The sequence below is a fragment of the Fukomys damarensis genome, unplaced genomic scaffold (assembly GCF_012274545.1).
Source record: "Fukomys damarensis isolate Sample0158 unplaced genomic scaffold, DMR_v1.0_HiC HiC_scaffold_39, whole genome shotgun sequence".
Taxonomy (NCBI): domain Eukaryota; kingdom Metazoa; phylum Chordata; class Mammalia; order Rodentia; family Bathyergidae; genus Fukomys; species Fukomys damarensis.
Genome location: NW_022900951.1, coordinates 20,404,848 through 20,431,474, shown reverse-complemented (window position 1 = coordinate 20,431,474; position 26,627 = coordinate 20,404,848). Strand labels below are relative to the sequence as shown.

At 39.9% G+C, this 26,627-nt stretch overlaps 1 protein-coding gene across 7 annotated transcripts in view; it reads left to right on the top strand.

Moving 5' to 3' along the window:
* Positions 1-26,627, top strand: part of Pcyt1b (phosphate cytidylyltransferase 1, choline, beta) — a 103,234-nt gene that overhangs the window by 52,423 nt on the left and 24,184 nt on the right. For all 7 annotated transcript variants that reach the window (XM_010607159.3, XM_010607157.3, XM_010607160.2 and 4 more), the window contains exons 3-6: positions 1,387-1,503; positions 15,951-16,102; positions 18,270-18,348; positions 24,194-24,336. In XM_010607159.3, the coding sequence (XP_010605461.1) occupies positions 1,387-1,503; positions 15,951-16,102; positions 18,270-18,348; positions 24,194-24,336 (491 nt within the window). The remainder of the gene's footprint in view (positions 1-1,386; positions 1,504-15,950; positions 16,103-18,269; positions 18,349-24,193; positions 24,337-26,627) is intronic.

Sequence of the window (26,627 nt, the reverse complement as noted above, 5' to 3'; positions counted from 1 at the left end):
TCCCTCCCTTCCTTCCTTCCTTCCTTATTTTTTGATATATTGCCCAGGCTGGTCTCAAACTCCTGGGTCAAGTGATCCTCCTACCTTAGCCTCTTGAGTAGCTGGGATACAGGTGTGTGCATCTGTCTTCTTATAGTTCTTTTTTAAAGAACACTTTTGTGACCACAGAGGTCTCCTTCTTTCTTCTCGATGGCGGAATAAAATGTCTCTGTTGGTTGCAGTTACGGAGAAGGTTTAACAGATGTGCTTAGGACAAGAGCTCTTTGATATGAGAAACTTTTTTTCTCCCATCATTCATTTTTGGATCCTCTTCTTGGATTTTCACTTTCCGGTTCCTTTGTTGAGAATGGAGAAAGGTGTCAAAAAATAGAAATTTCCAACAAATGAAACAGACTTCTTCCAGACTACCAGAATGGGGTGTACAATAGAATGACAACCTCTTTTCTCTCATTTTGTGAGTTGCTTATTCCACCAAATTGATGGAACCCTATTCCGTAAACCGACCTGAAGAGGATGAATCTTTGGCCTGGCTTAGCAATAGTGTCCAGCAAGGCTATGAAGAACTATAATATTGATTATTCATCTCCACTTGGAGTACCACTCCTTTATGCAACATGTATACCCGGATTCTCCTCACTTTGAGACATGTCTCCCAACTCTTATAGCACCACAGAGGTTGCTGAGTGACTTATGCAATGATATGGGGGTAAATATTTAATGACTGGCCCTCCAAGGAGGACAGGCCATGATTTGTAGCATTTGCCAATTTCTGTGGTGTAAACACTGCTACTGTGGCTCACTTCAGGCTACCAATTAAAGTTGGAGGTGGGAGGAAAAGTGTGCCACTATCTCAGAGTATGAGCAAATGCAGGACCTTATTGCCTTGAGAACAGGACTTGGGGACTTCATTCAGTACTACCAGACTCAGGAGCATAGTCATGTGTCCGTTCCATTGGGCTCCTCATTTATTCTGGCCTTGATCTTCCTACAGACTGACTGCTGTCTCAGACATTTATATTCCACTCTGAGCCAAGAGAACTCCCCAGTGCTCTTTGTTTGTCTTCCTTCTTGGCTATAGCATATGTTCTGACTTGATCTTAATTTCGTTTTTGCTCTGCTTTGATGTCTTTGGAAGAACCTGTTTTATTTTTTTTCCTCATTGAGTTTATCAGTACATTTTAGCTATACAGTACAGTTACATTCATCGTTGGGATCTTGTACCTTTATAGAACCTGTTTTAAAAGTCAATCTCATGCACTAATATGAAACTGATGGTCCATAGAGATTGTACCTTATCCAGGTAATCTCTCTTGTGGCACTGTACTAGTAGTAGACAACAAGGATTCCTTATTCTGCAGTTGCTAACAGTGTTTCTTTTTTTCACAGTTGACAGGCCTGTCAGAGTGTATGCAGATGGAATATTTGACCTCTTTCATTCAGGTCATGCAAGGGCACTTATGCAAGCAAAAACACTGTTTCCCAACAGCTACTTGTTGGTAGGAGGTAAGAAGCTCATTTTCTCTTTGTCCAGAAAATTCTTTTATAATATACTTCTTGCAAAGGGCCTCTTTCAGAGTTCCTTAAGTAAAATACTACATTGTCAATGCTTCCAACCCAGCCCATACTGACTTACTTGTTCACTGCCTGAAATTTAAAATGACATTTAAAAAAACATAGTAGAAATGACATCATGAGATTGTGTACCGCTGATCCTCAGAGAAAGACAGACTAATACCACCACCAAAGGTACTGCTTTATGCTTTCCATTAATACCTTTCTCCAGGTATTTGTGGCATGATATAATTTATGTTTATAAAATTTTCCAGAGGGTCAAGAGAAAAGCTATATTGATCTGAGTCCAAGCCTTGGAGAACTGAAGAGGCTTAAGATAGTTAAGGACAAACAAGGCTTTTGTCTGTTACGGCTTGGATCTGAAATGTCCCTCCAAAATCTCATGTGTTTAGAAGGCAAATGGATCACGGGGCGCTATACTTGTTGGTGGATGGTCCACTGATGGGTTTATAGCTAACATGCTATTAGGTAGGACCTGGTTGGAGTAGGCAGACTTCTGGGAGCACGACTGGGAAGAATGTATCTCTTTCCCTGGCTCCTCCCTTCTCTGTTTCCTGGTAACCGTGTCAGGTGCAGCTTTTTGTCTGCCACACCCCCCTGTGATGACATCTCTGCCCAGAGCCAGCTGACCATGCACTGAAACTATGAGCTAAAATAAATCTCTCCTCCTTTAAGTTGCAGGTGTTGGGTATTTTGTCCCAGGGAAGCGAAAGTGACTAAAACATTGTTTATTTCCTTTGTGTGTCCCATAGCACTCAGGACAGTATTGTGCTAAAAGTAGTGGCTTCAGACAACCCTAATTCATTGAATTTATGTGCAGGGCATTAAAGAAATGGAGATTTATAAAGCAAAGTAGTCTTTTTTAAAAAAATTATATATCTTTATTGTGTGTAGTCCAATATTTTGGAATATGTATATAGTGTGAAAAGATACCTTAACCTCACATACTTATTTTTTGTGGCAGGAACACTTGAAGTCTATTCTCAGTGATTTTCAAGGATCTAATACATTGTTATTAATTATAGTTACCATGTTCTACTCTAGAACTTCCTGCTCCTACCCAACTGAAATTTTGTATCCTTTTTCTAACATCTTCCTAGCCCTCTCACCTTCTAGCATTGGTAACTACCGTTCTTCTTCCTGAATCTATGAGTGCACATTTTAAATTCCACATATGAAGGAGGTCATGCTGTATTTGTCTTTCTAGGCCTGGTGTATGCTCCCCATAGTGCCTTCCAGGTCCGTCAGTGCCATCACAAATGATAGGATTTACTTCTTTTTAAAACTGAATAGTGTTCTATGGTGTACATATGCAATATCTTTTTATCCATTTATCTGTTCATGGACACCTACATTGCTTCTGTAGCTTAGCTTTTGTAAATTATGTTGCCTTGAACATGAAAGTGCAGATGTCTCTTCAGTGTACTGCTTTCATTTCCTTCGAGTATGTACCCAGTAGTGGTATTATTGGATCAGATCATAGTCATATTTCTAATTTTTAGAGGACCTGCTATAATGTTTTTTTAACTTTAATGTAATACAAGTAGATATTAATAAAGAAAATATAAAAGCCATTCTTTGAAAAAATGTTTTTTCATAACAAAATAATTAGAGAATAACAATAGTAAATGCACTGTGGATCATGATCTTAAAAGAATATATTTTCATTTGCTAATCTCTCTCAACTCATTTTCTAATAATACTATACCTTTTTGCATAAAATATTTTAATTATTAACAAAGTATCTCACACTTGGTATAATTTTGAACAATTTCTTCCTGTTTCACAGTATCTATTATACTTTTTGGTCCTTATTTACACTTTCAGTTTCTTGCACCAGAGACAATGTGATATTTACACATGTGAGTTCAGTTTACTTCACGTAAGACTACGGCCTCAGTGTGCATCCATTTACCTAGAAATGTCTCAAGTTTATCCTTCTTCATAGCTGAACACTATTCCATTTTATATATATAAAATCTCTTATATCCATTCATCAGTTGATGGGCATTTGGATTGTTTCCCAGATTTAGCTATTACAAACTGTGCCACTATAAACATAGGTGTGCATATATCACTGTGGTATGATGCTTTTAATTCTTTTGGAAAGATACCCAGCAGGGAATCAGCTGTGTCTAATGGGACCTCTAACCCTAGTTTTTTTGAGGAATCTCCACACTGATTTCCACAGTGGTTGCACCAATCTGCACTCCCACCAACAGTGGAATTCCTCTTTCCCCACAGCCCCGCCAGTGTTTGTTGTTAGTTGATTTCTGGATAACAGCCATTCTTTCTGGGGTGAGGTGGAATCTCAGTGTTATTTTTATTTGCATCTCTCAAATGACCAGTGGTGTTGAATATTTTTTATTGTATTTATTTGCCATTTCTACTTCTTCATCTGAGAAGTGTGTATTCATCTCTGATGCTCATTATTGGATTGAGTCTTTAAATTGTGTAGGGGGCTGGTTTTTAAAAATTCTTTATATGTTCTAGATATATGTTAGTCTTTTACCTGAGGAACTACTAGTTAAAAAAATTTTTTCCCACTCTGTGGTCTGTCTTTTCACTCTGTTTGGGATTATTTTGCTGTGCAAAAGCTTTTTAATAAGGTGAGGTTCCAGTTGTTGATTCTTTGTAGTATTTCCCAAGCAGTCTGGGTTTTGTTCCCTAAATCCTTACCTAATCCTATGTCCTCAAGTGTTCTACCTATTCTCTCTCCCAGCAGATCTAGTGTTTCTGTTTTAATATTTGGGTCTTTAATTCATTTTGATTTTAGTTTAGTGCATGGTGAAAGACATGGGTCTAGTTTTAGTCTTCGGCAAGTAGAAAGCCAATTTTTCCAGCACCACTTATTAAAGAGGCTATCTTTCTTCCAGTGAATGTGTTTGGCTCCTTTGTCAAAAATAAGACTGCTGGGTGTGTTTGGGGTTCTTTCTGCGGATCCTCTATTCTATTCCACTGATCCTCAGGTCTGCTTTTTTGCCAGTACCATGCTGTTTTTGTCATATTAGCTCTATAGTGTAATTTCAAGTCAGAGATTGTGATGTTCCCCTGCTTGCCTTTGTTGCCCAGAATTGTTTTTACTATTCTGGGTCTCTTCTGATTTCAAATGATTTAGGAATGATTTCTCTAGTTCTATAAAGTGCGCTCATGGTATTTTGCTTGGCACTGCATTAAATTTATATAACAATTTTGGGAGTATGGCCATTTTCACTATGTTGGTTCCTTCTACCCATGAGCAAGGGATACCTTTCCATTTTCTGATCTCCTCTTTGATCTCCTTTTTCAGAGTACTGTAATTTTCAATGTAAAAATCTTTTACTTCCTTTGTGAGATTAATTCCTAAGTATTTCATTTTTTGATGCTATTGTGAAAGGAATTGTTTCACTAATTTCTCTCTCAGTGAGTTTGTTATTTGTGTAAAGCAATGCTATTGAGTGTTGACTTTGTATCCAACTACACTACCGAATTTGGTTATTAAATCTAGAACTTTTTTTGGTGGAGTTTTTGGGGTCTTCTATGTAAAATGTCGTGTCATCCACAAATAATGATAATTTAACTCCTTCATTTCCTATCTTTATCCCTTTTATTTCTTTCTCTTGTCTAATTGCTCTGGCTAATGTTTCCAGAACTATGTTGAATAAGAGTGGTGACAGCGGACATCCTGATTTTAGAGTGAAAGCTTTCAGGTTTTGACCATTTGATATGATGCTGGCTGTTGGTATAGCTAGGTAATCTTGTTTCACAGTGAAGGGACCAACTTACTTCCTAAACTTTCTGGAAAGAGGATGTGCATTGAAATTTTCTTCCCCCAGAAGGTCTGCCTATGTCGATATGTGTAAAAGGTAAGGTACCTGACTAGGAGATCTGCATCTTACTTTTGTAACAGTATAGCTATTCACCACAATCAGTTTTTTTTAAAGATAGTGTGTAGTCCAGGCTGGCTTTGAACTCACTAAGTAGCCCAGGTTGCCCTTGAACTCAGGACAATCCTCCTGCCTCAGTCTCCTGAGTGCTGGGATTACAAGCATGCACCACCACACACGGCATTCACCATGATCAGTTTTTATGGCACAATAAGAACTAGACCCCATCAACCCTTAGACTTCCATTGTAAGGGCAAAAAACTGCAGGTAAGAGATGGAGTATCTGGTTTTTCTTTTTGAGTATTTTATTATCTTCTGAAAATTTAAAACTGCTTTGTGGATATTGAAGAGAAACCCTTCTGCATATTTTTCTATTCTAAGGATAATGACCATGGTGATTTATTGAATGGAATTCTTTCTTTGAGTGGTGAAAGGCATTAGTTACCAAGCAAGTCCTGCCGAAGGAAGCCAAAGCAGGCAGAGAAACCAGCCTTTGCTCATTTCTCTTTACCTCAGCAGAAAACCATTTGTCAAGTAAGCCCACCACCCCCAGTCTGGTCCTAGACTCCAGGACCATGGGGAGATCCCTGCAGCATTTGGGTTTGGGGCATTTGGGCAACCTAAGGTGGTTTGGTATGGGTCACAGTTAAAATTTTCTGTACCTGTGGAGTTTTCAATTCCCACAGTTGTCCACACTGAGCCACAGTTTGTCTAAGTTTTCCTGCCTGGCACTGGCTCCTGCAGAGTTTTAGTGACAGGAAGCTTTGTCTCTCTGCCTGTGTCTCTAATTCAGGTGACATCAGTTTGTCCTGTGACCTCATTTCTCTGTTTCTGAAGAATTGTTGATTTTTCAGTTTGTTCTCCTTTTTGCTTCTCGTTGGAATGAAATGGTGATGTTTAAACTCATTACATGCCAGACCAGAAACCAGAAATCCAATATTGACATTTAAAAAAAAATAGTTTCCTAATTACTTAAATGTACCCAGTGTCATCTAAAAACTATAACAGTCTGAAATGTGCCATCATACATTTATGATATATATAACAAGCTCTCTTTTTTTGTAGTCCTGGGAACTTATAGTGAGCTACACCCCAAGCCGTTAGTTATTTGTTTGTTTGTTTGTTTGTATTTTGGGACAGAGTCTTGCTAAGTCCTAAGTTACCTAGGCTGAGCTTAATTTTCTAATTGTCCTGCCTCAGCCTCCCAGAACACTGAGATTACAGGCCTGTGCCACAGTGCCAGACTAACTTTTTTTTTTTTTTTTTTTTTTTTTTGGTACCGGGGATTGAACTTGGGTCCTTGCGCTTGCAAGGCAGGCCACCGAACCGCTGAGCTAAATCCCCGGCCCAGGCTAACTCTTTTTTAACTTTCAAATATTTTGTAAATTCCCTTTTTTCACCTGCTACTTGTATTTTCATTCTCTTTCTCACCTGTAATTTTTTCTAATGCGATGCATTAGTGTTTGCAAATCTTTTCATTATCAGTATATAATACTCCTCTGAAATAAAAATATATGTTAGTACAAACTAATCAAAGAATCGTGTTATATGTTTAATAAACAATTATTAAAAATAAACATAAATTTGGTCCGGGGATTTAGCTCAATGGTGGTGCTCCTATCTCACAAGCACAAGGTCCTGAGTTTGATCCCTGGTACCAGAAAAAAAAAAAGAAAAAAGAACAACAAACATAAATTTGATCAACAATGTATCTTGTAATGATATGCATGGGATCTCCTTATTTGATGTACCTGTAGGTGAATATAATTTAATTGCTAGAATGAAGTAAAGATACACATTAATTTTATTCCTATTTTCCCTGTTATAGATGTAAATTTTTTGTTCACACAAATGAATAGATGGAAATACAAGTTTGTCACAATGGTGCTACTCAATTCTTTGACTTCTTTCAGAGTTATTTAGCTCAGTGGTGCTGCACCTGTCTCAAAATCACAAAAATAATTTTAATCAACAATTATTAAAAAAACACAAATTTGGGCCTGGGATTTATTCTATTACTATTGCCATCAAAGTTTAATTATAATGGCTTATCAAGTAACAGTTTATTAAGAATCTCCTTCAAATTTGCTGCAATAGATAGAAAATGACCTGGCCTACAAAAGATTGTGTCGCCAAGCTACTAGAATCATTTGCTTTCTTCCTTTCTGGGAATTATAACAAAAGGCTATATCAAGACTTATCAAATGACTCTTAATTATAACTCTTAGTCATTTGAAAGCAATTTATTCAACCAGATAACACACAGAAAGGATTGGGGGAGTGGAAATATTGGTAATTTCATTACATCATTGACAGTCTGATCATTTTTGAAAATTTTGATTTTATCACTTGCTTAAAACCTTGAAAAAAACTGGTACTGCAATTTTAGCTTATAGAACATACGTTCTAGTCTAATTTGTAAAACCATTTCTCATTGTCAAACTTACTAAAAACCTAGAAACAAAAAAACACTTTTAATTTAAATGTAGTAATGTATTTGAAGCAGCTTTATAAAAACCACTGAGAGGTAAATTATAGAATGGATATATAAAATAGAATCAATCAAGGTTAAAATAATGTAGATCTAATATAATAAGCTATAAAGAAGATAATAAATCATTGTACTTAATTTATAGTAATGGAATGGTATTTGTGAGGAGATAAATACGATTTTTAAAAACATGCTTTTTTCTCTCTAAATATTAGTGTTTGTGTGTGTGTGTGTGTAGCACAGTCTAGTGTTTGGCTTTGGGGAATAAGTATATAATATTAAGTATAAAAATCAGAAATAAGTTGTCCTTATTAGACATCATGATTAAACTTTTCCTATGTATTTAAAGATAGAAAAGGGTCTATACTATTAGAGTGTGATTGCTCTGAAATAGGTAATTTTATTTTTGTTATGAGGGGGTAGAACACGAACATTTTAGAAGATGAAATGGGATAAGGATTATTTATGACTATAAATGGAGTATTTCATAACGTGAGTTTACAAATAGAGTTTTAAACTTCCTTCTTAAATAATGCATATGAAATCTGAAAAAAAGTCATCTAAATGTTTTACACATGCATTTATTCCAGTGTATCTTAAAAATTTGATAAGTCCAGAAAATATTCCAGTTACATTTCTGAGAAGCAGCAGTACCAGCTTATACAGCTTTGGCTTATTAAAGTGATTTTGAAGTGAATAGCTGGAAAAAATGCTTACTCTTAACTACAAGAGAAAAGCCATTTTTAGGATTCAATATGAGTGTTGAGAATAGCTGAAAAAATGCTTACCCTTAACTACATGAAAAAGCCATTTTTAGCATTCAATATTTCTTCCCAATGCTCCTTTCACTTTGAGTTCCTGGGCCTTATCCCTCAAGATCCTTGTGTTCTCTGATAATAGTTGGGAGAAGAGGAGGCAAAGTTGTTAGGCTAGAATTTTTATTATTCTTCATTCTACCATATTTAGTTTCTAACACCAGATTTCACCTGTAACAGAAATACATGTATACCAGGAAAAGACAGGAAGCTTTGTAGATTCACAGTGCGTTCAGTAATCATTACATGAGGTTTCCATTTGGTTTGGCCTGAAGGCTTAGCCCCTCACCTCTGGAAATGCAACATACCCAAGGTTTGGATGGCACCTTTCTTTTGTAAAGTATAATAAGGGTGGCTTTGTATATAGAGGCTTTCTCAAGTTCATTTATTTTAGGAAAGGGTACCATTGGAAATTGAGGTTCTGAACACTGATTCCTTTAAAACTTTCTGTGCTTGGATACTTCCTGAAGTCTTGGCATGCCCCCGGGGGTGTGTGTACACTAGTTTGAGAAGACCTTTGTCTTGGGTTATCTTTTCAGAGTATCACAGACCAACTTCATGGCAGACAGCTCAATACTAAGGAAAGGTAGGGAGCCTTTAAAAAATAGGTATTCTGTGTTGTTGATTGAAAGACTTGCTCTTGACATTGTGTGTCCAGTTAACAAATAGAATGATTATGCTAAGTGGGAAGAGGCTATCCTCTTAATTGTAGTCCCCCTTACATCTACAGGTGGGTTCATTGCAGTAATTCCTCTGGGGGAAGGGACACATGTTTCACTCATGATGCAAGTGCATGGACAGGGATTTATTGGAAATACTTGGTATTTAGCAGAAATAATTTATTAAAGTGCCATAAACTGTTAGGTGCTGTGGCACATGCCTGTAATACCAGCTATGGTGGACGTGGAGGCAGGAAGATTCCAAGTTCAAGGCCAGCCTGGGCAATTTAACTAGACATTGTCTCAAAATAAGAAATAAAAAATGTTGAAGATGTAGCTCAGTGGTAGAGTGCTTATCCTAACATGTAAGAGGCCCTGGGTTCCATCCTCAGAAACACACACACACACACACACACACACACACAAACACACACACACACAACACAAGACCAGAATGTGGGTTACTGGAGGTACTCTGGAGAGACTATATTGTCTACATTTTTGGGCAGCAGCAGACTGCACTGATTTTTTTTTTGTTTTTTGTTTTTTTGAGACAGGGTCTCACTATGTAGTTAAGACTGACCTGGAACTCACTATGTAGCCCAGGCTGGTCTTGAACTCGCAAAGATCCTCCTGCCTCAGCCTCCCGAGTGCTGGGATCACAGGCATGCGCCACCACACCCGGCCTGTACTACCACACCCGGACTGCACTGTGATTATAATACCTGCATTTATAATGTCTTAAACATGTAATGATTTGAAATGTTTTCCAAGCAAGATTACCTTGTTGCTACTATTTTAGTAAATTGAGACTACTTGTAAAGTACTTTTTCTTTCATTTTAATTTAAAAGTTCATGTCATTTAAAAATAAGTCAAGAAACTGGGCAGGGTGGTACCTGCATGCCTGTAATCCCAGCATTCTGGAAGGCTGAGACAGGAGGATCAAAATTTCAGCTCAGCCTAGTCAACTTAGTGAGACTTAGTTTCAAAATTTAAAAATACAATAAAGGGCTAGGAATATAGCTCAGTGCAAAAGCCTGGCTTTAGTTCCCACTACCACAAATAAATAAACAAGCAAATAAGTAAAGTTAGGAAATTAAAATTTATGGCAGAGTGTTTGTCCCTAAAAATTAATTTGAAAGAGTGAGTCACACAACACACTCTGCCCCATAGGAAGGGAATAAAATAAGAGTAATGAACATACTATTGCTACTACTATAGTAGATGTGAACATTATTCCACCAATTCGGGTTTTTGACCCACTGTGTTTGAACTGAGATTAAATACTCTTCTATGGTTGAGGGTGTAAAGTGCTTGCCTAGCAAGCAGGAAGCCCTGGCTTCCACCCTCACACCACAAACAAGCAAAAAACCAGTAAAACAATCCTTTAGGATTTTATCTTGCGTTGCTGGTTGGAAATGCAATCTCAGTCTTTATTGGGCACCTCCCCAGAGTCAAACAAGTGTCCAAAATATCTGCAAAAGCAGGAGAAGGTCTTCAGGTCTCTAGCCCAGTGACATTTATACATTGCCCCCGTTATCCAAGCCCATATAATTACTAGCAGAGCACAATCTGCTGCACTCTGTCCCCAGGTGGGAACCTTAGAGCCTAGGGCCTCATGTCCTCATCTCTCCTGAGGCTCCTTCCTGACTGCTGCAGCTTGTGAGATCCACTGGCATTTGATCTTTTCCTTGCAATTTGGAGAAATCTTCTTTTGCATCATCTTCTTCCCTATAGAAGTCCCCCCAAGAAGCTCTGGCTTTGGGAAGACAGCAGCCTGGAAGGCAGTCTGTCTACCAGCAACTTGAACTTCATAGCATTGCAAGGCAATTTGTACCAAAATCTCTGAACATCTGATTGGAGTTGGGGCAAGGAAAAAAAAACAGAACACAAATCCCCAAGAAATGTGTCCGTAAATGATCCTACATTATTGCTACTATTAATAAATAAATGGCTAATATTATGGATTATTGAGCATTATTCAGATGTCTCAACTTGTTTTGTTTTTTTGTGATACTAGAATACCACTGCCCCGAGTTCTCCATCTGCTTGTCAGAATGCATTTGCCAAGACTCAAAAAACAAGAGTGCTGCTTTGGGCGTAATTAATGTTTAGACAATAACTGGTCAGCACGTTCAGCTGCTTCTTGAGGTCACTCCTGGGATATGAAAATAGAGCCCTGTATTGCTATAAACAGGACATTTGTTTTCTTTGTGGTCTATCAGGAGGCTACTATCTCAGTCATGTAGAAATTAGAGCAGATTGATTGCTCAGGTACAGATTCAAAAAAGGAGAAGATACAGACTGGCCTAGTTTTGTGCTGTTTGAAATAGAAGTTTGAAGGATCCGAAATCCATTTCTGTTCAATATGACTCAATGTAGTATTTTAATAAAGTCCCTAAAGAACTTTATAAGTCATAGGTCAGTTTTTAAATTGTATAGTGTGGACCATAAATAATTCCTGTTTATAGAGTCAAAAGCAGATACAGTGCATCAGTACATAGTCATTATGGCTGTACCACCTGACCTCCCCAGCCCCGCCTCTGGGCATTGGGAAGACAATGACAGATGAGTCAGACAGGCAGGTCTCTTTGCTCAAGTTGTTCACAATGTGGGGTTTGCAAATGTCATAACCATCGGAATCATTCCTGAAGCTTGTCAAATAAAAGTGTTGCCTGGGCCCCACTGCAGACCCACAGATCAAAATCTCAAGGAGCAGAGCCCAGTTATCTTCATAATTCACAAGCTCCATAGATGATTCTGGTACTCATCAAAGTTTTGGGGCCAGCTTTATGGTTGATGTTGTTTTGATAATGTAAGCTGCTGCAATCGGAAATGTCTCAGCAAGTATTTGTAAGAGATATGCAGGCATAACTATCTATCTATCTATCTATCTATCAACATGTCTCTTACCTCCACATAAATATAACCTATTATTTTAAATAATAATCAACACTTATTGAGCATCTACATGCATCAGGCACTATTAATTCACTCAGCAAACATTTGTTAAGAGCCTACAGGGACCAGGTACTGTTCATCAGAAAATGCAACAACTAAAAGTCCCTGCCCTGAGGGAAGTGACATTTCAGTAGGGGACCGCCAACAGTAAAATTAAAGAAGACAGAGATGACTGACTACGGGTGCCATGGCAGGAAGCAGTTTTTGTTTATTTATTTTGGTTTTTTGAGACAGGGCCTCACTATGTAGTTGAGTCTGACCTGGAACTCACTATGTAGCCCAGGCTGGTCTCGAACTCACAGCAATTCTCCTGCCCCAGCCTCCCAAGTGCTGGCACCACCATGCCTGGCTAGGAAGCAGTTTGATTGTAATTCAGAATAGGCCAGCAGAGGAAGAGTTGAGGGAGGAAGGGAGGGAGTCCCGCCACCAGTTTGGGGAAGAGGAGGTTCAAAGCCCTGCCCAGAGGACACTTCTGGTGGCTTCAGGAAACAGCAAGAAACCTAGGGGCTGGAAGATAATAGATGTGTCAGAGGCTAGAATGCTGGGCAGAGGTGTAGGGCCTATAGGGGCCTGCAGGCCATGGGAGGACTTTGGCTTTTACGCTGAGGGAGATGGAAGGGTACTAGGTGACACTTTTGAACAGGCTCATTCTGGCCAATGAGAACAGGCTATTGGGGCTGAGCAGGGCTGGTAGCAGCTAGAAGAGTAATCCACTGCGTAACCCACAGGAGGGAGGGGTGCTGAGAGGGTTGGTGGGAGCAGTGGACATGGTGAGAAGGATGCAGCTTCCAGGAGTACTGCACTTAAAAATGTATTCATTTTTAAAAATTAATTTTATTAATACATTTAAGGTATACAATATAATGACATTCATCATTGGAAATACGCACCTTTATGTAATCTATCTTAGTTCTTATTTCTCCCCATTCCCCTGCCCTCCCTTCAATCCCTCCACCCTTCCTATTTACAAAGACTTTGTTTCCATCTTTTTCACTTAATCATATTCATTCCATTCCCTTCTTTCTTTTCTGCTACCCCTCCCACTTCCCTTTCTCCTTTGCACCTTTTCTTCCTGTTTCACATTATCTATTATACCTTTTATTTCTTATTTACACTTTCGGTTTCTCACACTAGAGAAACTATTCCTTTGTATACTAATGTGCCACAGGGTGATGTTTTAGTCATCACTGATGCACAATGGTGATCCCATGAGATTATAGTGGAGCTGATGTTCCATCTGGCCTAATACGATAGCACAGAACATCACTCTCATGCTGGTGGTATGTACCTAGGGTCCTGGCAGTTGTGTAAAATTATAGCATGCACAAATATGTACAGCACATGATACTGGAGGATAGTAACAATGGATTTATTATTTGCAATACTATACTTTTCATTGCTAATTTTGAGCATACTCCTACTTATTAAAAAACATTTGCTGTAACCAGTGTGCTGGGTTAAGCCAACAGCAACCTCATTCATCTCATGCTTACTGCATCTCTTAATTGCATCAAGAGGCCACCTTGCATCACTGACCTGTACTAGCTAGGTTTGTGCATGCACACGCTTGTGATGCTTGGATGACGAGGAAATCAACTAATGTTGCATTTGCCAGAATTTGTCCCTGTCTTTAGTTGACACATGACTGTCATGGTCAAAAAAATTACACATATTTATGGGGCACAGTGTGATGTTTTGACCTATGCATGCATTATGGATTCAGTCAAACTAACATATCTCTCTTCACTGATCATTTTTTGTGGTAAGAATGTTAAAAATCTTTTTAACAACTTAAAAATTTACAATACATCCCAGATGCCCATTTTTGGGTTGCGTCTTTAAATTGTGGGAGTTTGATTTTTTTGAGCTCTTTATATATTCTAAATATTAGTCTTTGTCTAAGGAACAGCTGACAAAAAGCTTTCCCACTCTGTTGGTAGTCTCTTTACTCTGTTGGTGGTTTCTTTTGACCTACAAAAGTTTTTAATAAAATGAGATCCCAGTTGTTTATTCTTTGTAATATTTCTTGTGTGGTCTGGGTTTTGTTCATAAAATCTTTGCCTATACCTATGTCTTCAAGAGTTCCACCTATTCCCTCTTCCAGCAGATTTAGTGTTTCTGTTTTAATATTTATATTATTATTATTTTGTTTTGTTTCTTTTTTTGAGACAAGGTCTTGCTGTGTTGTTTAGGCTGGCTTTGAACACACTATGTAGCCCAGGCTGGCCTCGAACTTGCAGCGATCCTCTTACCTCAGCCTCCCAATTGCTACAATTACAGGCGCAAGCTACCATGTCCAGCTCTGTTTTAATATTTAGATCTTTGATCCATCTTGATTTTATTGTAGTACATGGTGAGAGATAATGGGTTTAGTTTTAGTCTTCAGCATGTGGGAAGCAAAGACTTTCCAGCACCATTGATGAAAGAGGCTGTCTTTCTTTCATTGAATGTGTTTGGTCCCTTTGTTGAAGATAAGGTGGCTGAGTGTGTTTGGAGTTGTTTCTGCATCTTCTATTTTGCTCCATTGATCCTCAGATCTGTTTTTTGCTAGTACCATGCCAAGTTTATATGTATAGGTCAAAACTTTTGTTTGTAAACCACATCTTATCCCCTCAAAATTAGAGAATTGTGTGTACACAGTACTATAAAGAAAAGTATCATCATTGCAAAGAACAGTCAGGATGGTTTTGACTGGCTGCAGCAAGACCATCACTGGGATCGCAGTAAATGGGGACTGTACTCATAATGGCATTTCTTCCTGGCATATAGGAAACATTAGAGAAGCTACACTGGCCAATCAAAAGATAAGATAGTGAATAATATTTATTATTCAGTTTATTTCAAAGCACTTTTATGTAAATTCTCAAAAATGTCTTCCCTAAGGCTGATAGTGAAGGATGTAACAGTGTGAATTTGAGGGTTCGGGAACCAGAGATCTGAAAACGGTAAGCAATATGGGAGGGGTGAACTCCACTGGATCAGATCTTCTAGTTTTTTAACTTTCTCCTCTTAGTTGTGTGGTCTTATGTTTAGTGATTGGACCTCAGTCCAGGGAAGAGTGTGTGTGTGTGTTTGTGTGTGTGTGTGTGTGTGTGTGTGTGTGAGAGAGAGAGAGAGAGAGAGAGAGAGGGAGAGAGAGAAAGAGAGAGAGAGACTAGGGTTAAGTATAAATCATCTAGCAGAAGAATTGGAACTAATTGATCAAACCTTCTATAAGTCATGCCCTTTGGTTCTTCTCACTCTCTCCTTTCTCTGTTCATCAATTATTTATTTCTGAATGGTAAATTTCACTAAAGGATGGGGTAGGGTGATTAAAAAAAGATATGAAAGTCAGATTAGGTAGCATGGAGAATAATTTTAATAAAACCCTCAGTAGAGAATGCAGTTGTAATTAGCACTAAAATGAAATTCTGAAATCTTGGTGGATTTGAGTTTGCTTTGCTCTCCTGATGCTTTGTTCCTATAAAAATCTGAGTTTGATTATGCCAAGTATCTAGCGAGGCTGTACTCCCTTTGTCTCGCTGAAGAAGGCATGTCCACCCCAGGATGGCTGGCAGCAGCACCTAATAGGCTTTGCTATTTCAGTTTGCAGCGATGATCTCACCCACAAATTCAAAGGTTTTACTGTGATGAATGAAGCAGAGAGATATGAAGCTCTAAGACACTGTCGCTATGTGGATGAAGTCATCAGAGATGCTCCATGGACTCTCACGCCAGAGTTTCTGGAAAAGCACAAGGTATTTCTCGTTGTTGTTCCATGTTCTCTACGTAGCAGCATTAGGAATCTGGTTCTGAGCTGAAATTCCAATTTTAGGAATTGTCATATACCGTCACTTCCGTTCAAGCCTGAAGACCTCTATATTCTCATTTCCTTGACTCCAGATGCTAAAGGTAGATCACCCAGGTCCAAATGTCTCTCTCTCTTCTTCCAACTGTGGGATCTTGAGCAAGATTTTTAACCATATTGTACTCACTTAACTTCATCTGTAAATTGGAATCATATTGGTATCTTTACCGTAGTCCCGTTTTGAGAATCTCATAAGAGAATCTAAATAAAACACTTGGAAAACTGGCTGGCCCATACACAGCAAAAGCTCCAAGAATCTCATCACTACCACCTTTGTTGCCATTATTATTGGTGCTTACAGATTAACAGGCCTCCTTTTTCATTAAATAAATATATACACATCTTACCCAGAAGGTCAAGGGTGAGCCTTTAAGGAAAAATCTTCATACCTCAGATTTTGTGACCCTGAGATTCCTACTGACATAAAATTTCTATTAGTTGAAAACATGAGAAACTCTTTTGATCTGCATCAAATTATGTGCTTTGTATCTTCCTGCCAGCCCCACATTAGGAGCTATTCTTTCCTTTTATAAGCAGTACAAAAAAAAATAAGATTAAGCTGTTCTAAGAATTTTCTTTTCTATTTTTAAATTCGCATTGCAGAAGAGAATAGAGAACACTGATAAATGTGCATGGGTAATAGCAGAAGAGACAATTTCCTAGTGAGAATAAAAAGAAAAAGGAAAAACTACAATATGATTTACTTTCGGTAATCACTAACACATTTTTACTAAGTATCTATTGTATATTCAACATGTGATAGGCATCATAGGGGATACTAGTAATGATGCCACTGCTGCCATTTATTGAGTATTTACTCTGTGCCCAGCACATGTGCTAAGGGTTTTGCTATTATTATGAGTTGAATTTGATCTCATGGCTACCCTAAAATGTTGTTGTTATTGTACGTGGGAGAGGGAGAGTAAGAACTACAGAGCACAGAATTAGTCATAGCAATAATAACTATTGAGTACTTACTATATTCAAGCTATTGCTTTTGAGTACTGTTGGATAATTATACCTCTTAATCCAGTGCTTCTCCAGTGAGTTTGCCCCTGAAGGAATATTTGGCAATTTCTGGAAACATTTTTTTCCTCATTGAGTTTATTGGTACATTTTAGGTGTACAGTACAGTTACATTCATTATTGGGATCTTGTACCTTTACATGACAGGTCTTGGTTCTCATTTTTTCCCCTTGTCCCTGCCCTCCCTTCACCCTGTCTGGAGACATTTTTGGTTGTCATAGCTAGAGGGTGCTACTGGTATCTAGTGGATAAAGGAATGAGATGCTGCTAAGCATCCTCCAATATACAGGACAGACGCACACAACCAAAAAATTATCCAGCCCCCAGTGTCACTAGTACTGAGGTAGAGAACTCTTGATTGAATCTTTCCCACCAACTTCATAGTTACAGCTAATAAGTGGTAGGCATGAGTCATACCCTGAAAGATTAAACTCCTACTCTAAACCACCTCTCAAGGTGAAGTAAAGTTTCATTATAAAAGGCTTTAAAAGCTGTGCAAGGAGCATTTACCTGATGCAGTAAGAGACAGAAATGAAGATTAGCAGGCTTTAGGAAAACCAGAAGAAAACTGTTTCAGGAGGGCAACCCATGTGACAGGATAGCTTGGAAAGGAGGGAGCCTATGGTGAGGAAGTCCAGATACAAGTTAGTGCCAATAATCCAGGCAAGGGGTCTGTGGATTTAATGTAACAGCAAGGGAGAGGAAGTGATGGCCTGTGTGCATGGGCACACACCCAGCAATGGAACCTGTGCCCTATGGAAAGTGGGGACAGAGAACGAAGGTCAACTCCATGATTTTGGTCTAGGTCAACTGAGAAAGAAGAAGAGAGAGACCACCAAAGGAGAAGACCCAAACATTTGCTTTTCTGTTACCATCCTCTCATGGAAATACCTTTCTTTCAAGGCTTCAGATACATGAATGTAACAAATAGCTGCCTTATTTCACAAAGGCATTTAGGGGTCACCAGTCCCCTCTAAATCTGCAGATAAGTACATCTATCCCAGTGGTGACAGCACTCCTCTCTCCAACAGATTGACTTTGTGGCTCATGATGACATTCCGTACTCTTCTGCTGGCTCTGATGATGTTTACAAGCATATAAAGGAAGCAGGTGAGATATCCCCTGTGTTCACTTGTCAACCACACCAATGAGGTGCAAGAAGGCAATATAAGACTCTAAGACTGCAATATATATATTCCATCAAAAATTCATACACCCTTTAGCAGTTCTCTGTACTAATAAATGTCTGGAAGCTAATGGACAACACTCTGAGCACCTCTTGTAATTGTAGAGGCCAAAGGTAACTTATATTCATCTCATGATGTAGTGATAGATTTAGTATTAAAACATTTATATGAATTTTTCTTTTCCTGATGCATACATTTTTGCCTCTCTCTCTCTCTCTCCATATATATATATATATATATATAGACACACACACACACACACACACACACACACACACACACACACATATGGTGTTGGAATTTCAGGTGTATCCCAAGCGGCGTCCACAAAGCCTCTCTAACATGCTAAGGCTCAGCCATGGCACAGATGTTGTCATTTAGGTATTTATATAGGAATTAACCTAGCACCAAAGTGCTTGAACTCAGGCCTGACGCAGGTTTTAGTCTAAAATCAGTCTAAAATCATCAGTCTAAAATCACAGAATGAACCAAACTGTGCCTTGTCTATTTCATGCCTTCCCCACTCCAGGGCTTACAGCAAAACATCCTGTAGCCTGAGTCTGCTCAGCTTCTGGTTCTTGATAATGCCAGGGACAATTCAGGGACTTAGTATACCCTTTTTGCACTTGCTTTTCTTAATTCTTTCTCCAATAAGTTTTAAAAAGAGCCTATTTTAGAACTCAAAGACTGAATACAGTCTCTCCTGCATTCTCAGCTACATCTACCTCCCATTGAAATGGAGATCTTACTGACAGTGGGAACGAGGCCCCAGGAAAGACATGATCTCTACAAATGAAAATGATATTGGATAACAATTTAGGAAATTATTCTGCTCCATAAGATGTACCTATTCATCCTGAATAGGGTTTGGTTGGCTCCCACCTTTTTGGAGCCAGCCAGGGAAGCTCGGTTCCATCCCCAATAGAGATGGTAGTTGGGCCTCTACCATTCTTTTAGCAAGGGTTCCCTCAGGGGTTAGGAGCGTTGGATAAGAATGAGAGACCTGACTTTCTTCAGTCCTGATCTTGTTTGTAAGGAGTTCCAAGAAAAGAAATCTCATACACTTTAGGCCTAGAAGGCTGCTGAGGAGCTGAAGAACACAGTGGGGGAGAAAGGGAAAAACTGGCTGAGGCATCACTTACGTCAAGGTGTGTTATGGCATGGGGTGATTAATACCTTTTTAAGTCTTTGTAAGAGCTGAGCTAGAGCCAGCTGATCCTCCCCTAGTGTTGCCATAAGGACCTGGAATAGACCACTGCCTTTCGAATTTAAATGTCCCAGCACATCATCTGCAGGCTCTTGTGAGAATTCACATTGGGATTCAGTAGGTCTGGTGTGCCCTGAGATTCCCGTTTCTAATGAACCCCCAGGTTGCGGGTCCATAGTTCTTATTTAGAGCAGCAGGAATCTAGACCAGGGCTTGAGGTCCAGCTGTCAGCCATAGAGTTAACTGAATCACTCTTCCTGGGTGAGCATTCCTCAGCTACTCTGTACTGTAGGAATAACAATATGATATTTGTTTTCTTTCTGGGTGAGTGCCTCCTGTGAGCTAAGAATAAGTTGCTTTCCTGATTTTGTGGCGTAAAATGTCAAATTCCAGTTGTCTTGGTGTAAGAATAAGTGCAACATTTTTCTAACTCTAGCAATCGAGCCTCCCTATCGTGTAACACAATGACTCCAAAAGTTAAGTGACTTGAAAGAGTGGCTTTATTTTGCTCCTGATTTGGTGGGGCAGGATTTTAACAGGGGTGTGGCTGGATGCTTCTTGCTTAGGTGTCTCGAGTAGTTGTCAGGTTGGCAGGGGCTGCAGTTGTCTGAAGGCTCAGCTGGGTTGGGGCTCCCAGATCTTGCACTCACATGGCTGGCTCTGTGTGCTAGCTTTCAGCAGGGAGCTCAGTTGTGGTTGTTACTGGGTCACCCGCATGTGGCCTCCCCATGGTGCTTGGGCTTCTCACAGCATGGCAGCTGAGAGGAACTGTCTAGAGAGGAAGCAGTCTTGACAGAAGCCACACGACCTCTTCTGATGTCACCTTGGAAATCACACAGTGCCGTGCCATAGTCTATTAAGTACAAGCAAGTCACTGAACCAGCCCAAATGCAAGGGGAAGGGAACTGTGGCCATAATCCACCACAATCCCCCTCCCAACTGAATAGTCAGGTGAGTATTTTACTTGCCCTGGGAGCACAGGCCTAAGACTATGTATGACTTTTCATACATACAAGGACTCTTCTGCCCCATTAGTCTGCTCTGCTGAGTCCTCACCAGGAGAAGGAGTGACAGGAAAGTTCGACTTGAGACCTAGGCAGAGAAGGCCAGAGTTCATTGTGGGAAAAAGATGCCCAAAGATGGCCTAAGCACCCATGTTTGTCTTTTATACTCTAATCTTGGTTTATTTTGAAAGTCAAAAATCACTTTAAATGAAGCCAAAGGTATGAAGGGTGTGAATTAAGCTTTCCAATGCTGCTCTGCTTGTCAGAGTTACATATCAAAATCCCCTAACAAGGCTAGATGAAACGATGGAGCCAAAATTAAATAGACTGTAAGGTCCACATTACTCATCATCATTCTAATATTGCCTACTACTGTTGAAAGTTTCCTTCATTAACATGTGCTTTGCTGCTTCTTAAAATAGCTCCATAACCAAATGCTGCAATTCGGAGAAGCATGATAAAAAAGGTTCTCTGATCATGCTCATTACTGAATATTTTTAGCAGAGCAATAATTAGGATTTGGAGGAAGCCGGGTACCTCATCATGTCAGCAGAGGGCTTGGCTTCATTCAGAGACCTACCTCCCCACCAGCCAAAGCAAAGCTCTCCCCAGCCCCAAATCTACTTGCAGCTACTCAGCCAAAGAACTTCACCCTCTGGCTTCAAAGGAAGGGTGAGCTCATGTCACCCATGTCGAAATTCCTTGCTAAAATCCGTTAGTAGCTAGAAAATTGTCTTCACATTCCAGCAGCTGGAGTGTGGGTGAAATATCTGCCTGCTAAAAGATGGGTTGGATTTCTCACCAGAAAACTCCCTGCTGCTACCACCAAGGTAGGAATGTCACCCCAGGCTCCCTAGCTTAGAACCACAATGCTATTTATATCCATGTGTTTGGATGTTTGCACCCTCTGCTTTCTATTTAGTTTTCTGTGTTTGGTTCCACCCCCAAGAAGGTGATTTGAACAAATTTCTGATTTAGTGGCAAGCCCCAACTCTGTCCTTTCAGCCGATTGCTCTGTTTGTAATATCAGCAGTGCACCCTGGCTGCTGATGCTGTGAATGTTCAGGTGCTATCAAAAGAAAGCTGCCAGGGATGCCCTAGTTGGGCTGAGAGACTGAAAAATTTGGAGAGAACTGGATTTGAAAGGGCACTGAGAGGTCAATATCCATTCATTTAACAAATGTGCCTGCTTGTCCCTGGGTGCTGAGAAGAGAAGCAAGAATGGTGTGGCTCTGAGACGGTTACTGAGCAAGTTGTTCTATGAAGGCCTTGCAGTATCTGAAGGGAAAGGGGTAGTGGAACATGGGATACAATGAGAAAGACTCAATCTGGGGACTGAGAGATTGAGGAAGTGACATGAAAGCTGAAACCCAACAGATGACCAAAAATTCGCTAGAGATTTTATTTGTGACAGAGTGGAGGGAGGAGGGCCAACACTTTCAGGATACTAAAGAAGTGCAGTGTGTCGGGGTGAAGCAGGGTCAGCCTACTGCTCAGCTCCACAGACTCCAGCAAGAACGAAGGTTAACGTTGTATGGTGCAGAGGCCTGGGGTGAGAGTGAAGGGAAGAGGGTCTGAGAAAGAAGTACCATGGGGACACGATCATGCAAGTCACTGCAGTACCAAGACTAAATCCAGAGGACAGGAGGAAGCTAATAGAGGGGTTTGAGCAGGCATGAGATTTGCATTTAGAAAGATCCCTCTGTGGATCTTACTTACATGGATTGAAGTGGACAAAAATGACTCTGCTGGGTCTGTGAACGTAGATGATAGTAGAACTATCATCTAGGTGTACAATGCCTAGGGTGTACAATGCCCCACCACACGCACGCGCACGTGCACACACACACACACACACACACACACACACACGACACACAATACATAGCTGAAGACTGATTTTGAGGCTCTTGCTGTAATCTTTGAATGAGATGGTGTTAGATTAGTTGAGGATGGAGGGTGGAGAAAAGGAGAATCATTTGAGAAGTTAGTTTTTTGTTTTTTTTTTGTTTGTTTGTTTTTGTTTTTGGTACCGGGGATCGAACTCAGGTCCTTGTGCTTGTGAGGCAGGCAGCAGAACCACTGAACTAAATTCCCTGCCCCTGAGAAGTAAGTTAGTGATTAGAAAGTGATTGGATGTGGAAGTGGGGAAGGAGTAAATGTCACAGATCCTGTCCAGCCGCCTCATTCCTCAGTTGCGGAGCCTAAGAGTAAGCAATGGGTTTGAATGGCTTGCCCAAATCTATAGACTGAGAACCTGGTGCTCTTGTCCCCAAATGCTCTGTCATGGTGTCCAACATGTGATGTCCTTTCTCCTTCTTCTTCTTTTTGTAGTGCTGCAGTCTGAACCCAGGGCCCTTGCACTGAGGTATACCTCCAGTCCTTTTATAATTTTAATTTTTTTTTTGTTTTGAGATAAGGTCTCACTAATTTACCACATTGCTTAGATCGAGCTTGAACTTCTGATCTTCCTGCCTCAGTCTCCCAGAGTGCTGGGATTACGGGGGTGCATATCACCACACCCCACTAAATGTCTCTAAGTGGTTGTAATGATACAGGTTATGAAAGACCTCAGTTGCCAACATGTCATTTGAGTTTATAAAATAATTCTGAGCATAAATCCAATTTTTGCTTTTGTTAATGTTTCTAATGTCTTTATAGCCTGCATTTCTTAGTAGCCCAAACACATCTTTGAAGAGTTTAAGGAAATCTAATAGAACTATTAGAACTTTATGCCCTGAGCTTGTTTATTTTTATCTGTCCCATATGGTCCAGATGAAAGGGCCTTTGAGTGGTGAAGCTACCACGCAGAGGAGATAGCTTTTAGGGACATAAAATCATTTAGCATCCCACAAGCATGCCCTTAGATCAGAGATAACAAAATAGTATAATTTTTCTTCTTTTCCTTCATTGTAATGTGACACAGACTTTCTTGGGGAAGAAGGGGAGGCGCTGTGATCTGACTAATTCATTGACTCAATTAGTCTTTGTTCACTTACTCATTTGATTTGCATTTATTGTGCACCTTCCATGTGCTATACACAGGGGCACTGAGTTGGGTGCTGGGGATGGAAGGAGGTTTAAGGCATAATCTATGCATTTGCAATGTTCCACATGCAGGCAGATATGAAGAATACTTTCATTAATGGAAAACATATCGATGTCCAAAATGCCATGGATTTTGCCTGTTGCTGTCAGGAAAGACTTCACCAAGGCAGAAACATGAAGCCAGACCATAAGGATGAGGAAGAACTCTGTAGTTGATGTAGGAGGGAAAGGGCATTCAAGGCAGCAAGGGAGAGCTCAGAATGAAGGTAACCAGGAGCCAAGCAAGCACTTGGTGCATCCTGGGACCAAGCCCAGGATGATGAGCACACTGTGTTTACGGTAGGAAGGATGTGTATGGAACTGAGGCAGGAAGAGCCAGCAGGGACCAGATCCGAAGGCCTCACTGGCACACCCAGGGGCTCCAACGTTGTCCTGGGAAGAAGGGCCATGAAAGGAAATAAAGTGATTGAGTTGATCTTAGTTTTATGTCTTCTTTCCTGCTTGAATAGGAATGTTTGTTCCAACGCAAAGAACGGAAGGCATCTCCACATCGGATATCATCACTAGAATCGTCCGTGACTATGATGTCTATGCCCGACGCAACCTCCAGAGAGGGTACACGGCCAAGGAACTGAATGTCAGCTTTATAAATGTGAGTGTGCCACCCCACACCCAATGAGGACCACCACACCACCCCACCACTACAGCCATGCGGCCATTTCCCAAGTACTTATTGTGTGATTCGCAGTGTCCTAAATGCTTTGCACATACTGTAACCCACATAACGATTCAATGCTGCATTTTATCCCCATTTTATAGATGCGGAAACTAAAATCCAAAGGGGAAATGTAAGTTAGCCAAGGAATGTAGGTAGCAAGCTTCATGTTTTATAAAAGAGCCCCCACCTACCCACTCTTCAGATTTGAGTGCAGGCTTTCCAGAAAATCTGCTCCTTGTGAAAGGCAAGAGTTGATGGAGCAATGAAATGCTGAGCCCAGAGAAAATGCTTTCTTGTTTTAACATTTAAAACTTTTCATTTTATTAAGGCCCTACAGATGCTCATTAGAAAGCTTAACAGCCCTTTTTTTTTTTTTTGTCTAGAGAAATTACAGCTACTTAAATAAAAGCCTAAAATCTTTTACTTCTTTTGTATTTCTACCATATTATTCCCACAGACCTGGTGTTAGTTTAATAATAGAGCAACTGTTAAAACAATCTTTAAAACAAGCAAAACAAACTGTTAGAAAGCAAGAAGGCAGCTCAGTGGCTAGAGGTGATATTAGTGAGTCCAGACTACTGGATTTCCTGGTGTCGGAGAAGTTGATATTTTTGATTAAGACCACAGCTCTCCATACATAGAGAATTCCAGCCCCCAAAATAGATACTATATTTTCAAAGAGTGATTTGGCTTCAAAACTTGGTGCTTTTAATGACAGGCCACCATAATTATCCCACCATAATTATTTTACATAGTTGATCATTGATATGTACCTTCAAAATAAGAGGGTATCATTAATTATAAATGAATGATTATTAATCATCCTCATGAGGCTGAGAGTGTTGGGGGTTTAGGCTCTGTGGCTTTATACAAGCCAGGCAACAAAATGGAAAATGTTGGGTTCCAGTGGCACTAGAACAAGTGGCTGAAAAAAAAATTCAGTCAAGGTGATTATTTAGTATCTTACAGAGAATAAAGCTCTGGTTATTTCAATAAATTTTAAACTGTCTGTTCTTTTAAATTGAATTCAGTCAACCATCCAAGCATGGCAAGCCATTTCCAAAAGTTATTGCTCACTCTCCTTAAACAGTCTTTAGCTAAGCCACTTAGCTCAAGGAACCATGCAGACAGTATGGATATGCTCACTGCCTTTTGGTGACAACAAACCTGGCTGCATCCCTGAGATGAAATTGAATGTATTGGATGGGCATGTAGATGAATCACAGAATCTGAGAAGTAGCAGGGACCTGATGGGGGCCAGTCATCCAGCCCAAGTCCCTTGATCCGGAGATGAGGAAAGCTGAGTCCAGGGAGGGAACCAAAGTCCCTTAAGTAGCCTCCCACTCTAGCCCAGTGCTCATTCTACTATTCTGAGCTGGTGCTGTGAACTGTACTCATAACCGTTTCCAGTGCCGAATGAATTGTGTGAGAGGAAGATGCAAAGACAACAGCTAACACTTACTGAGAGCTTATCATGTGCCTATCTGAGTGTTTTGCCTGGATTACCTCATTTAATCTTCATGATAAGCCTACAAGGGTGGATATAATGACTATATCCAACACAGAAGCAAGGAAACAGAGGTCCAGAGAGGTAGAACAACTTAACTAATGTCACATAGTAAATTGTGAAAGACAGGGTGATTTTCTTTTGTGTGTGTGTGTGTGTGTGTGTGTGTGTGTGTGTAGCTGAGTGGCAATACACATAGGTCATACCACGCTCTGAGGCTGTAGTAAGTGATCCAACTCAGGGATCTTGACCCAGTTTTACAATATTCAAGGTGTTTCAGAACAATCTGAAATGTAAAATGGGCCTAAGTCCCACATAGTAAAGAAAAACAATATGTCTTATTATCCCAGTAGGAGAAACAGTAGGAGAGTAGTAGAGTAGTAGTAGTAGTAGTAGTCCTTTTGTCTCTTGTTATTTTTGTTCTTTTTGTTTTTTTAGGACAGGATCCTACTATGCAGTTCAGGTTGACCTTGAACTCACTAGGTAGCCTAGGCTGGTCTCGAACTTGCAGTAATCCTCCTGCCTCAGCCTGCTCAGTGCTGGGATTACAGGCTTGTGCCACCTCACTCAGCCTTGTTATTTTCATTCTTTTGATCAAAAACTTGTCATGTAACTCAGATAAATGCTAGGTCACTTAATGACAATGAAACAGGCAATATATGTTGAGCATTTACTAAATGGTAGGCTCTGTACCAAACACATCCATTCATTTTCTTAC